General features: G+C 37.7%; 1 protein-coding gene across 2 annotated transcripts in view; it reads left to right on the top strand.

Annotated features, from left to right (window-relative positions):
- Positions 1–13,130, top strand: part of RBBP6 (RB binding protein 6, ubiquitin ligase) — a 39,002-nt gene extending 25,872 nt beyond the window's left edge. The window contains exons 10-18 of one of the 2 annotated variants that reach the window (XM_053555298.1): positions 44–381; positions 2,345–2,438; positions 2,545–2,623; positions 2,729–2,783; positions 4,955–5,023; positions 7,426–7,788; positions 8,081–8,182; positions 9,032–10,783; positions 11,141–13,130. In XM_053555298.1, coding sequence (XP_053411273.1) covers positions 44–381; positions 2,345–2,438; positions 2,545–2,623; positions 2,729–2,783; positions 4,955–5,023; positions 7,426–7,788; positions 8,081–8,182; positions 9,032–10,783; positions 11,141–12,710 — 4,422 coding nt within the window. In that variant the 3' untranslated portion in view covers positions 12,711–13,130. The remainder of the gene's footprint in view (positions 1–43; positions 382–2,344; positions 2,439–2,544; positions 2,624–2,728; positions 2,784–4,954; positions 5,024–7,425; positions 7,789–8,080; positions 8,183–9,031; positions 10,784–11,140) is intronic. The other variant, XM_053555299.1, reaches the window with a different exon arrangement.
- The last annotated feature ends 1,385 nt before the right edge of the window (positions 13,131–14,515 follow it).

Genomic DNA, 14,515 nt, shown 5'->3' with positions numbered 1-14,515 from the left:
ACTACATAACATTTTTCTACGTTATTACATTTGTTATCTATAGGCTGTTAATAACTTTAAAAATGAAACTGGTTATACAAAAAGACTACGAAAACAGTTACCTCCACCACTACCCCCAATACCACCTCCTAGACCACTCATTCAGCGGAATCTACAACCTCTGATGAGATCTCCAATATCAAGGCAACAAGATCCTCTGATGATTCCAGTGACATCTTCATCAACTCACTCAACTCCTTCTATATCTTCATTATCGTCTAATCAGTCTTCCTTGGCCCCTCCTGTGCCTGGAAATCCATCTTCTACCCCAGCTCCTGTACCGGATATAACTGCAACAGTATCCATATCAGTCCATTCAGAAAAATCAGATGGACCTTTTCGGTAAGTCTCAATTTTTTAGTGTTAGAAAACAAGTGAGGTCAGTGATATAGTTGGAGGCGGTAGGTGGGAGGTGTTGGTACCCTGCTGAGATAATAAATGCATTTTTTTTATTGTTGTATAATGTTGCTTTAACAGTGGACCACTGTGCTAAGATGGGATGACTCATAAGAAATGACTTAGTCGGCTCGGCGCCTGTGGCTCAAGCGGCTAAGGCACCAGCCACATACACCTGAGCTGGCGTTGAATCCAGCCCAGGCCCGCCAAACAACAAGGACGACTGCAACCGAAAAATAGCCGGGCATTGTGGCGGGTGCCTGTAGTCCCCAGCTACATGGGAGGCAGAGGCAGGAGAATTGCTTGAGCCCAGTAGTTTGGAGGTTGCTGTGAGCTGTGAGGCCACAGCACTCTACCCAGGGTGACAGCTTGAGGCTCTGTCTCAAAAAAAATGAAAGAAAGAAATGACTTAGTCTTATTGAGGGAAGAGGCAAATGAAAGTGATTTACTTGCCAAATGATTAAGAATCCCAAGGTCAATTAGAGGTTGTTCCTATTAAATGTGGAATCGCATACCATAACAGCTCTGTAGTTCAGAGGTGGGAGAATTCACTTGTGTAAGTTATAATGATGGTACTAGCAAAGAGTAAATTTAGGGACAACTAAGAACAGTTTGGATGTGTAGAGAAGAAATGATAAAAACATTGGAAGAGGTAGAGAGGTCAGGAATAATAATTATTTTGGAGCACAGTTATGTGTCTGGGAGTAGTGAAAACACACTTAAATTCTACCACTTCAGAAAATATAAGGGCTCTTTCTTTTCTTTCTTTCTTTCTTTTTTTTATTTTTAAGAGACAGAGTCTCACTTTGTTGCCCTCGGTAGAGTGTTACGGTGTTACAGCTCACAGCAACCTCCAGCTCTTGGGCTTATGCTATTCTCTTGCCTTATCCTCTGGAGTAGCTGGGACTACAGGTGCCCACCACAACACTGGACTATGATGTTGTTGTTGTTGTTGCAGTTTGGCTGGGGCCAGGTTCGAACTTGCCACCCTCGGTATATAGGGCCGGCGCCCTATTCACCGAGCCACAGGCATTGCTCATCGGCCCTTTCTTTGACTGTGTAGTCTAATGGCTCAGAGATACTTTAAAAAACTATCCAGCTTTTAGAAAATAGATGTCAGAGGACTGTTTCAGACGTACTGAAGCAAAATCTTTAGGGTGAGACCTTTATATGTGTATTTAAAAAATTCCACTGATCTAGTTTAGCCTTTTATTTGGTTTCTAGTGGGCATAAGCCCTAAAAGTTCTAAGGCTTACCCAAGATTACACCTTTATTTTAGTGATAGAGATAGAGGTATTATAAAACTTACTCTTGATCCTGTGTTCTTTTTGTTATGATACGGTCCTTTTAAGATACACTTTTTCTTTTTTCAAGTTTTCTGTTCTTGGAGCCAGTTTCTATTACACGTAGCATATATAATACTTCCTGAAAGAGGTTTCTTCCTTTCACTTTTCCATTATGTATGAAGAACTCTTCAAAGGTCCAGCTAGCCCCTCTCTCATTTTCCTCAAAAGTTTTTATCATCTCTGACTTAACTCATCTTAATGCAGGTGATGCATAAACTTGATCAATAGGCTGATTTTTACTTTTTTTTCTTTTTTAAGAGACCAAGTTTCACTGTTGCTCAGGCTGGAGTGCAGTGAGGCATTGATAGCTCAGTGCAGCCTCAAACAATCCTCCTGCCTCAGCCTCTTGAGTAACTGGAACTATAGGCATATATCACCATAAAAATTTTTTAAAGAATTTTTGTAGAGATAAGAACTTGAACTCCTGGCCCCAAGCAACCCTCTTGCCTTAGCCTCTCAAAGTGCTGGGAGTATAGACATGAGCCACTATGCCCAGCCATACTTATACTCTCAATTCTCCATTTCTGATGACTAATGTATTGTAAATTATATTTGTTTTCTAGAGATTCTGATAATAAGATGTTGCCAGCTGCAGCTCTCGCATCAGAACACCCAAAAACGTCCTCAATTGCAATTACTGCTCTTATGGAAGAGAAGGTAAATTTTATTGGCTCTTAAATTTGGGGGTTCTTTGCAGTGAAGTTTTGTTGTTAACGCTTCCTTTTAAAAAATTATCTTTATTTATTTGTGGTTATTCCTAAAGGGCTACCAGGTGCCTGTACTTGGAACCCCATCTTTGCTTGGACAGTCGTTACTGCACGGACAGTTGATCCCCACAACTGGTGAGTAAAATCATTTTGGTAGACTTTTGTTACCTTTAAAAAATTGGCTTTATTTAACATCCAATTTCATGTTCACTTACAGATTTTGCTTTTTATGTTTCTAAGGTCCAGTAAGAATAAATACTGCTCGTCCAGGTGGTGGTCGACCAGGTTGGGAACAGTAAGTATATATTTAAAATTTTCATCTTCAGATGATTGCCTTCAAACTAGATAACAGAAACTACAGACAGGGTGTTATGAAATGGCTTTATACTGTAAACATCTTTTATATGCCAGATTAACATGGTTTTTATGTAAAGTACCAAAATTCAAGCTTATATGAGGATCTTTTTAAAAGAATAATTCTCTAAAATACAGATTCTTACAAGTTCCTTCTGACTTGCATGTCTAATAAATGGAGATCTTGACAGGAGCTCAGCCATGGAGTAGATAAAAATTACTTGAAAATTTATTTTAAATACAGTCTCAGTTATTGTCCTCATAGGTTTAACTTTTTCCTGTCCTTTATTTGGATAATCAAAATTTGATTTGAGTACATTAAAGTCTACCGAACAAAATTTCTCATTTTGAATACTGTCTGTTTTATAAAATATATAATTAAAATCTATAGGGCAGTTATTTTCAACCAGTGTTCCATGAAAATTTTTCAAGATCATTAATTAAATTACTTTTGAAAGAAGTTCAAAGCACAGTAATATATTCTTTTTTTACTGTTTTTGAATAAACGTAACTTAAGTGTACCGCAGAAGTTTAACATAGGTTCAAGTGTGCTGTGAGAGAAAAAAAGGTTGAAAAACACTGCTAATAGGGTGTGATTTTCTGCCCTGAAATTCAGTTGGGTCTTCTATGGGATTTTTTATGGTGTTAAAAATCAGTAGACTTATTTAATACTATTTATACCTTTGTTTCTGTTTATATAATCCAATTTATGACTGACTTAACATTCTGAAATTTTGATCTTTTTGTTGGAAAGGTAAACTAAATTTCTTACACTAGCATGTGTAGGTCAAAGTAAAAGTTAAAAAAAAAGATAAACTAAATTTCTCATAAAGTATGTTAAGTCAGAGGCCAGCTGAGTATATCAATAGGAGAGCATGGGATTTAGAGACATGACAGCAGCTTCCACTTTCTCATTTGTAGAACTGCAGTGGTGCTCCTACCTCAATATTTAAAATGCCTACACTCATAGTATACCTCACAGATAAAGGCAATCGTAGAACACTAATTAAAATACAGTATTATAGAAAATTGGCTGAGCATGGTGTCTCACACCTATAATCCCAGCACTGCGGGAGGTCGAGGCAGAAGGATCACTTTAGGCTAGGAGTTCAAGATCAGCCTGGGCAATATAGTGAGACCCAGCTCTAAAAAAAAAAAATTAACCAGGCATGGTGCCATGCCTATAGAACTAGCTACTCTGGAGGTTGGGCTATGAGGATTATTGGAGCCTGGGAGTTCAAAGCTGCAGTAAGCTATGATTGTGTCACTGATACAGCAAGACTCTCTGTCTCATAAATAAGGAAGACCATATAAATGAATAAATTAAAATGTTACAGAAAATATACTACATTTCTAGTGTTAACTATTCTACAGTTATTCAGGGGAAAAAAGCTAATTTTAAGTGAATAGTATTTTCTCCAATCTTCTGTTTGAAACAAGTGCAGAGTCAGACAGGTATGTTTGTGCATACCTGTAGTCCCAGCTTCTCAGGAGGCCGAGGCTCCAGGAGAATCATTTAAGCCCAGGAGTTTGAGGGTGCAGTGATCTATGAATCCACCATTATATTCCAGGCTGGCAACAGAGCAAAAAAACACATTTTAAAAAGAAGAGTCAGGGGCAGCGCCTGTGGCTCAGCGGGTAGGGCGCCGGCCCCATATGCCGAGGGTGGCGGGTTCAAACCCGGCCCCGGCCAAACTGCAACAAAAAAATAGCCGGGCGTTGTGGCGGGCGCCTGTAGTCCCAGCTACTCGGGAGGCTGAGGCAAGAGAATCGCTTAAGCCCAGGAGTTGGAGGTTGCTGTGAGCTGTGTGACGCCACGGCACTCTACCGAAGGCAATAAAGTGAGACTCTGTCTCTACAAAAAAAAAAAAAAGAAGAAGAGTCAGGAAATAGGAAAAGGTTTTCAAAGTTAAAATAAGTGTGATCTATGAATCCACCACTATATACCAGCCTGGCAGCAGAGCAAAAAAAAAACCAAAAACACATTTTTTAAGGAAGAATCAGGAACTAGGAAAAGGTTTTCAAAGTTAAAATAAGTCTATACATGGAAAAATCATGTATTTGCCCATGGAGAGATACACAAGCCTATTTTATCTTTTTTCTTCCACACAGTTCAAATAAGCTTGGCTATCTGGTTTCTCCACCACAACAAATTAGAAGAGGGGAGAGGAGCTGCTACAGGTAGGCATGCTAAAAGTCTGAAAATAATGATCTTACAACATACTGAAAAATATACCACAAAGAAATTAAAGCACAGCAGTGTCTGGAGAAGAGGGGGTCATTTTGATTTTATCTCCTAAATTCTCAATACTTGTCCTTAAAGAGGTCTAGAAAGAGTAAATTACATTTAGTATTTTGAAAAACGATGTTTTTTTAAGATTGCATTATTTATATTCCTTCCCAGTGATTACTTTCTCCCTATTAGCACACAGCAGAATATGAGCTTGCATTTACCTTCTTTGGAGGGTAGTAAATGAAAGGGTAGAAATAGAATAGTAGAAGGAAGTCATTAAGATCTAGTTAATATTTAAGATATCAATTTAAGATGAAAATTAACTACTTTAGCGCCAAAGTGTAAAGAAGACTTACATTTATTGCTCTTTATTATTATTTTTTTTTTTAATTTGGCCGGGGCTGGGTTTGAACCCACCACCTCTGGCATATGGGACCGGCGCCCTGCCCGCTGAGCCACAGGCGCCGCCCCTTATTGCTCTTTAGATTCATCTTCCTGGTCATCCTCTACCTTCTTATTTCCAAAAGAAGAGACCAGGTTATTGTTAGGAGCTCTTGCCCTAGACAGGCATAGGTCTTAGTGTCTAGGTCACTAATTTCCTCCAAGGTAAAACAAATATCTGTAACAAGAATATTAAGAATATCATCTAGTGCTTCACTGAGAGTGGCCACACTTCTAAAGACGTACTACAGGAGAACCTCTGTAAATTGACCACCCAAAGGACTGTAACGAACTGGTTGACGTACAGAGGTAGTCACCTAAGGCACTAGGCCTGCTGTACTGATACATAGATAGATGTTATGTGTGTCTGGTCTATGAAAATTAGGTCAGCTTAAGGAGATGATCAACTGTGGAGGTTCTATTGCATCTCTTTACTAGAATTCATGTTTTCTGTTTCATGGCTCTCTGAAAAGAGTCTTAAAATTTTAACCCCTGCTTTATGTACCAATTGCCTGTAATTTAAGGAACCTTTAGCTTAACAGAAGAAAGCCCACTTTGTTTCTTCGATGAAGTACAAAAAACTTCAGCCAACGGTGTTACATTTTTATTTAACCCTTTGAGAGAAAACATTGAGATTTTTAGTTGTTAATTACAGATGTTAAAACTAGTATTTATTCTATTTTATATTATCTTCACCCACTTTTTCCTCAAAAAAATGAGGTTATGGGCTTGGCGCCTGTGGCTCAAGCAGCTAAGGTGCCAGCCACGTACACCTGGGCTGGCGGGTTCGAATCCAGCCTGGGCCCAACAACAACAATGACGGCTATAACCAAAAAATAGCCGGGTGTTGTGGCAGGTGCCTGTAGTCCCAGCTACTTGGGAGGCTGAGGCAGGACAATCGCTTAAGCCCAGGAATTAGAGGTTGCTGTGAGCTGTGATGCCAGGCAACAGCTTGAGGCTCTGTCTCCAAAAAAAAACGAGGTTATAGGAAGTGGTTTTCTTATTCAAACTTTTGGGCACAAAAGGCATTTAGGGGAGGACTACGTCACAGTCCTCCTATCAGTTCCTTCAAAGATAGATTAGGAAGTAGCAAGTAATAATTATAATCCCAGCACTTCAGGAGGTCAAGGCAGAAGGATCACTTTAGGCTAGGAGTTCAAGATCAGCCTGGGCAATATAGTGAGACCCAGCTCTAAAAAAAAAAAAAAAAAAAAAAAATTAAATGTTAATTAAATTGTTATAGAATGTAGTCAATGTAGTATTAGTGTCTAGGTCACTAATTTCCCCCAAGGTAAAAGGGCGATAATCAATGTGAACTTCACAAAAGAGGATTTTTAAATAAAGTATTTTTAGCCCAGGGCTCTTGCCTGTAATCCCAGTACTGTGGGAGACCAAAGCAAGAGAATCTTTGAGGCTAGGAGTTTGAGACCAACCTGGGCAACATAGCAAGACTTCCTTTCCACACATTTTCAAAATCAGCCGGGTTAGCTGTGCATGGTGATGCATGCCTGTATTGCTAGTTACTTGGGAGGCTGAGGTAGAAGGATTGGTTGGCTCCAGGAGTTCAGGGTAGTAGTAAGCTGTGATTATGCCACTGTTCTCCAGTGTAGGTGACAGAGCAAGACCTTGCCTCTAAAATACATATATATGTATATTTTTTTAATTACGGTATGTTTATATAAGGAAGAGTCTTTAAACTTTTATTATCTCAGTCCCTAAAATGGCCTTAAAAATTAGGTTTTGTTGTAGAGATACTTTTACAAATAAGTGCTACCAGCATTTCTATACTACTTGAATAGTTGAATTTATTCTTGTTTTTAAGTTTGAAAATAGTTATGGATAGAAAACACAAAGTTATTTCAGGTAAGTTTAATTTGAAGGAATAATATCTTGGAATTTATTTCTCCAGAAGTATAAACCGCGGGCGACACCACAGCGAAAGATCACAGAGGACTCAAGGCCCATCACTACCAGCAACTCCAGTCTTTGTACCTGTTCCGCCACCTCCTTTGTATCCACCTCCTCCCCATACACTTCCTCTCCCTCCAGGTGTGCCTCCCCCACAGTTTTCTCCTCAGTTTCCTCCTGGCCAGCCACCACCTGCTGGGTATAGTGTCCCTCCTCCAGGGTTTCCTCCAGCTCCTGCCAATTTATCAACACCTTGGGTGTCATCAGGAGTCCAGACAGCTCACTCAAATACCATCCCAACAACACAAGCACCACCTTTGTCCAGGGAAGAATTCTATAGAGAGCAACGACGACTAAAAGAAGAGTAAGTATTTTACTTTAAAATTGTTATACACTTTTTTCATTTTCTGATATAACATTAAATAGGTATCTTTGGAAACATTTTCCAGTGTTTCCGGTTAGTACAAGAAAATTCACCTAAAACTTAAACCAAAGCCATATAAGCAACTTCCTCAGGGATTCCCAGTTATTTATAGCTTTAAAGTGGAAGACTAATGGCAATTTCATTCATTTCATTCATGATCTAATTACATTTGTCTTGTTAGTTTTCTTAAATGATTTTTGTTAACTTTCACTCTTTAACTTTATTTTACTAGGGAAAAGAAAAAGTCCAAGCTAGATGAGTTTACAAATGATTTTGCTAAGGAATTGATGGAATACAAAAAGATTCAAAAGGAGCGTAGGCGCTCATTTTCCAGGTTAGTGTTTTGCAAGCCTTCACAACAGAATTACAAATGGGACTTTGAATATCCAGGGATTAGCTATGGATATAAATAACATTGCACTTACGGAATTTTTCTGATTCGGTCTAGGTGTATAGAAATGAAGATAATAGCTTATTTCCCAATATCTGTTTATTGAAATAATGTCTCAGTGTAAATTCTATTGTGTAGAACTAGCAGTTTATGGGGATTAAATTGCCCTTGTCCCTTGAAGTTATTTACAGTATGAAATAATTGGGAAATGTTTTAGAAGGAAAGAAATAGGAGAATAACCAAAGAATATCTCTGAGGACCCTTTCACCATAAGGCTACAGCTTCTTGCTGGAACATTAACCTGTATAATTATGAAGTAGTGGTAGAAGATACTTTTACTGCTAGAAAAACTGAATTATAAAAATTCCCTGGAAGTTTGTTTAAAAGACTTTTAATTTTTAGCCTTACACCTTAAATGCGGTTCCTTTTAAAACTAGACTATTGGCCAGCATAGGACAAAAAAAAATGGACTTCTACTTTAATAATTTAATAGGAAGCTTAATTTAATTGGCATTTCGTTTAATGTTAGTTAGCTCATATAACTCACGGTACATTAATGCACTCCACTCTAATTGTTAAGACTTCACTTTTATTTTGTAACAAATGATTGCTCTGGTTTGTGTACTTTATTCCATTTCAGTAGAGGTCACTATGCCTCTTTAATCATCTAAGATGAAACTTGATATAAAGAAAGATGAAACCGTGAGGACAGAATGCTAGAATCAAAGATTCTGTATTTTTATTTTGTGTATATTTCTCAACTATGAACGGTTGATTTGTTTTTGTTTCTAGGTCTAAATCTCCCTATAGTGGATCCTCATATTCAAGAAGTTCATATACTTACTCTAAATCAAGATCTGGTTCCACACGTTCACGCTCTTATTCTCGATCATTCAGCCGCTCACATTCTCGTTCCTATTCACGATCTCCTCCATACCCCAGAAGAGGCAGAGGCAAGAGTCGGAATTACCGCTCACGGTCTAGATCTCATGGATATCATCGATCTAGGTCAAGGTCACCCCCATATAGACGCTATCATTCACGATCAAGATCTCCTCAGGCGTTTCGGGGACAGTCTCCTAATAAACGTAATGTTCCTCAAGGGGAAACAGAACGTGAATATTTTAATAGATATAGAGAAGTTCCGCCACCTTACGACATGAAAGCTTATTATGGGAGGAGTGTTGACTTTAGAGACCCATTTGAAAAAGAGCGTTACCGAGAATGGGAGAGAAAATATAGAGAGTGGTATGAAAAATATTATAAAGGTTATGCTGCTGGCGCACAGCCTAGACCCTCAGCAAACAGAGAGAACTTTTCTCCAGAGAGATTTTTACCACTTAATATCAGGAACTCTCCCTTCACGAGAGGCCGCAGAGAAGATTATGTTGGGGGGCAAAGTCATAGAAGTCGAAACATTGGCAACTATCCAGAAAAGCTTTCAACAAGAGATGGCCACAATCAGAAGGATAATACAAAGTCAAAAGAGAAGGAGACTGAAAATGCTCCAGGAGATGCTAAAGGAAATAAGCATAAGAAACATAGAAAAAGAAGAAAAGGAGAAGAAAGTGAAGGTTTTCTGAACCCAGAGTTATTAGAAACTTCTAGGAAATCAAGAGAACCAACAGGCGTTGAAGAGAATAAAGCAGACTCATTGTTTGTCCTCCCAAGTAGAGATGATGCTACACCTGTTAGAGATGAACCAATGGATGCAGAATCCATCACTTTTAAATCAGTGTCTGATAAAGACAAGAGAGAAAAAGATAAACCAAAAGCAAAAGGTGACAAGACCAAACGGAAAAATGATGGATCTGCTGTGTCCAAAAAAGAAAATGTTGTAAAACCTGCTAAAGGACTCCAAGAAAAACAAGATGGAGAACGTGAAAAATCTCCTCGATCTGAACCTCCACTTAAAAAAGCCAAAGAGGAGACTCCAAAGACTGACAATTCTAAATCATCATCTTCCTCTCAGAAAGATGAAAAGGTCATTGGAACCCCGAGAAAAGCTCACTCTAAATCAGCAAAAGAACACCAAGAGACAAAACCACTCAAAGAAGAAAAAGTAAAGAAGGACTATTCCAAAGATGTCAAATCAGAAAAGCTAACTAATAAGGAAGAAAAGGCCAAGAAACCTAATGAGAAAAATAAACCACTTGATAACAAAGGAGAAAAAAGAAAAAGAAAAACTGAAGAAAAAAATATAGATAAAGATTTTGAGTCATCTTCAATGAAAATCTCTAAACTAGAAGTAACTGAAATAGTGAAACCATCACCAAAGCGCAAAATGGAACCTGATATTGAAAAGTTGGATAGAACCCCTGAAAAAGACAAAATCTCATCAACTGCTCCAGCCAAAAAAATCAAACTCAACAGAGAAACGGGAAAAAAAATTGGAAGTACAGAAAACATACCTAATACAAAAGAGCCTTCTGAAAAATTGGAATCAACATCTAGCAAAGTTAAACAAGAAAAAGTCAAAGGAAAGGTCAGACGGAAAGTAACCGGGACTGAAGGCTCCAGCTCAACTCTTGTGGATTATACCAGGTATCTGATGATGTGTAGGTGGGTGGGTGTGGATATTTGTTTTGGAAAAGGATTTTATATAATTTTATCCTTGCTTATCCTTTTACATTAGTTAAGAATGTGCTGATCCTGGGTATTAGGCTGATTTTGCTCTTTAGTTTTCTTTAAAGAAAGGAATTGTTAAAGATAAGGTTGTACCACATTTGTTTTTTTGCAATCATATTCTTAAATCGTGTGTATCTAAGAGCAGAATAATTGGCTTTTAAACATTGAAAGGACATTTATTGTGTTTTAGTATTTTTACGTTTATCAATGTTTTATAATTAATAAATTCTTCATTAAAATATTTTCTTTTTTTTTTTTTTTTTTTGTTTTTAGCACGAGCTCAACTGGAGGCAGTCCTGTGCGGAAATCTGAAGAAAAAACAGATACAAAACGAACTGTCATTAAAACTATGGAAGAATATAATAATGACAATACAGCTCCTGCTGAAGATGTTATTATTATGATTCAGGTTCCTCAATCCAAATGGGATAAAGATGACTTTGAATCTGAAGAAGAAGATGTTAAATCCACACAGCCTATATCAAATGTAGGAAAACCTGCTAGTGTTATAAAAAATGTTAGTACTAAGCCATCAAATGCACTCAAATATACTGAGAAAGAAAGTGAGCCATCAGAGAAAATTCAGAAATTCACTAAGGAAGTGAGCCATGAAATAATACAGCATGAGGTCAAAAGTTCAAAAAACCCTGCATCAAGTGAAAAAGGGAAAACCAAAGATCGAGATCATTCAGTATTGGAAAAGGAAAACCTTGAAAAGAGGAAGAACAGCACTCAGCTAGAGAAAGATAATTTGGACCGTCTGAATGAACAAGGAAATTTCAAAAGTCTGTCTCAGTCTTCCAAAGAGACTAGAACTTCAGATAAGCATGATTCCCTTCGTGGTTCCTCAAATAAAGACTTTACTCCCAGTAGAGACAAAAAAACTGACTATGACAGCAGAGAGTATTCAAGTTCCAAACGTAGAGATGAAAGGAATGAATTAACAAGAAGAAAAGATTCTCCTTCTCGGAATAAAGATTCTGCATCTGGACAGAAAAATAAGCCGAGGGAAGAGAGAGATTTGCCTAAAAAAGGAACAGGAGATTCCAAAAAAAGTAATTCTAGTCCCTCAAGAGACAAAAAGCCTCACGATCACAAAGCCACTTACGACACTAAACGCTCAAATGAAGAGACAAAATCTATAGATAAAAATCCTTGCAAGGATCGGGAAAAGCACGTATTAGAAGCAAAGAACAATAAAGAGTCAGGTGGCAATAAATTACTTTACATACTTAACCCACCAGAGACACAGATTGAAAAAGAGCCAATTACTGGGCAAATTGACAAGAATGCTGTCAAACCTAAACCCCAGTTAAGTCATTGCTCTCGACTTTCCTCTGACTTAGCTAGAGAAACTGATGAAGCTGCCTTTGAACCAGACTATAATGAAAGTGACAGTGAAAGTAATGTGTCTGTAAAAGAAGAGGAAACTTCAGGAAACATTTCTAAGGACCCGAAAGATAAAATAATGGAGAAAGCAAAAGAGAGCCTGGACACAACAACAGTTGTTGGCCAGGTGGGCATAAGCAGAAGCCAGAGTCAAAGTAGCCCCAGTGTTAGTCCAAGCAGAAGTCATAGCCCTTCTGGAAGCCAGACCAGAAGCCACAGTAGTAGTGCCAGCTCAGCAGAAAGTCAGGACAGCAAAAAGAAGAAGAAAAAGAAGGAAAAGAAAAAGCACAAGAAACATAAAAAGCATAAGAAGCATAAGAAACATGCAGGCACTGAAGTAGAATTGGAAAAAAGCCAAAAACACAAACACAAGAAAAAAAAGTCAAAGAAGAACAAAGATAAAGAAAAGGAGAAGGAGAAAGATGACCAAAAAGTGAAATCTGTCACTGTGTAAAAGGACAGATTTTAAAAATTGACTTAATTACTAAGTCATCTGTATTAAATTTTGTTATAATGTAAAGAGATTCAAGCCTTGTAAATAATGACATGGAAGACCCTGTGCTGCACTTAAAATATTGCTGCTTGATTATTTGATTTTTACATCAGAGCTTTATAACACGAACTTTTGTACAGAATTGTGAGTTGTGACCATGTAATATGAGAGGTTTTGCTAGGGCCTATTATTTTTAACTACCATTAATTAGTTGGGGTGGAGTTTACTGTACTGTGAAATTTTCACATTTGAATTTTTTTAATTGCCTGGCAAAAGCTGATATCAGTTCTAAAATATCAGCAGAATGATTTGCTGAATTCATTACAATCCCGTTAATGTCACTTTTTGATTACAATAAAAGTTTTCAGTAAACTTTTCAAATGTTGAATATTTGCATTATTTAAAGAAAGTCATACTGCTTCCACCTTCCATTTCTATTTTTTTAAAATGTTTGATTTTTTTAATACAAGCTGAACTGAATATACAGAATTCTAAACTAAAAATGGAAGATACACTTCATAGGTGAGCTGGTGTTAGGTGGCAGAAATTAGGATTAATTGGAGATATGGTTAAATAAATCTAGAGTCTTGCTACAGTAATTAGAAGTTTAAATTTCTAAAAAGGTTTGGAGTTCAATTCATTTTAGAAATGAATTGTGATGTTTATGGCCACGGTTTTCTTGAAACCCTGATAAGTATTAAATTTCTTGGTGAAGTGGAATGCAGCTAAGCCATCAAATGTCTGTGGCCTACCTAATCTGCCCAGTTGACAAAAGCAACCAGTACTAGATAAGGCTATGATGGGTTTCATTCATTACTGTGGTTTGTGAGTGTTTTGGGGACAATGAAAAGCTAAAACTTTGGGGGGAACTGGTAATTTAGAAACGTGGTGGTATAAATAGGTATTAAGAAGATAATCCCTTTTAAGAAAAAAGAGACCAGTCTGGTCCATAGTGGTGATCCTAAAGTACTATGTCAGAGGGCCATGGATTTTGGCAGTGGCAGAAGATGGAAGGATTGACTTTAGCAGCAATATCCTGTTAAACTGCCTTGATTCAGTATTTCCAGAGTGTACTGTGTACAGTACTGTATACCATTGTTGGTACTCGGTTTTTGGTATAGAGATATTTTTGAATGCATTTTTAGTGCAATAAAGACAAATATTAAGTGATTTAAAGAAAAACTACATAGATAATATAAGTACTGTAAACATGAAAGTTGTTCAGGGCTGAATTAAATTTGGAAAATGAGTCAAATCATCTTGCTTCTAAAGGGCTCTGCTTTTATTGTGATAATTACATTTGCTTACTTTGTCAGTATTGGGTTATCTGTTCCAACCATTCACCACCCCATATACAACACAAGCTTTATAAACACGAACTTCCATATATACGGCTACTTCCATTTTCAGATAATCCATCTGAATTCCTGCTAATCTGGACCCCAAATCCAAATTATATTTCTCTCATTCATAGGATTTGGCACCCAGACTGACTTTTTATCATAAATTGCATCACCTGAAGTCAGTAATGTTACCTAAGCTCATTCTTTAATTTTAAGCTATACTGACCTTTTTTTTCTTAAGAGACAGAGTTTCACTTTGCCACCCTTGGTAGAGTGCCATGGCGTCACACAGCTCACAGCAACCTCCAACTCCTGGGCTTAGGCGATTCTCTTGCCTCAGCCTCCCAAGTAGCTGGGACTACAGGCTTCTGCCACAATGCCCATCTATTTTTTGTTGCAGTTTGGCTGGGGCCGGCGCCCTAC

Source organism: Nycticebus coucang, chromosome 12 (genome assembly GCF_027406575.1).
Source record: "Nycticebus coucang isolate mNycCou1 chromosome 12, mNycCou1.pri, whole genome shotgun sequence".
In the NCBI taxonomy this organism is placed as follows: domain Eukaryota; kingdom Metazoa; phylum Chordata; class Mammalia; order Primates; family Lorisidae; genus Nycticebus; species Nycticebus coucang.
This window is presented reverse-complemented; position numbering and strand designations above follow the sequence as displayed.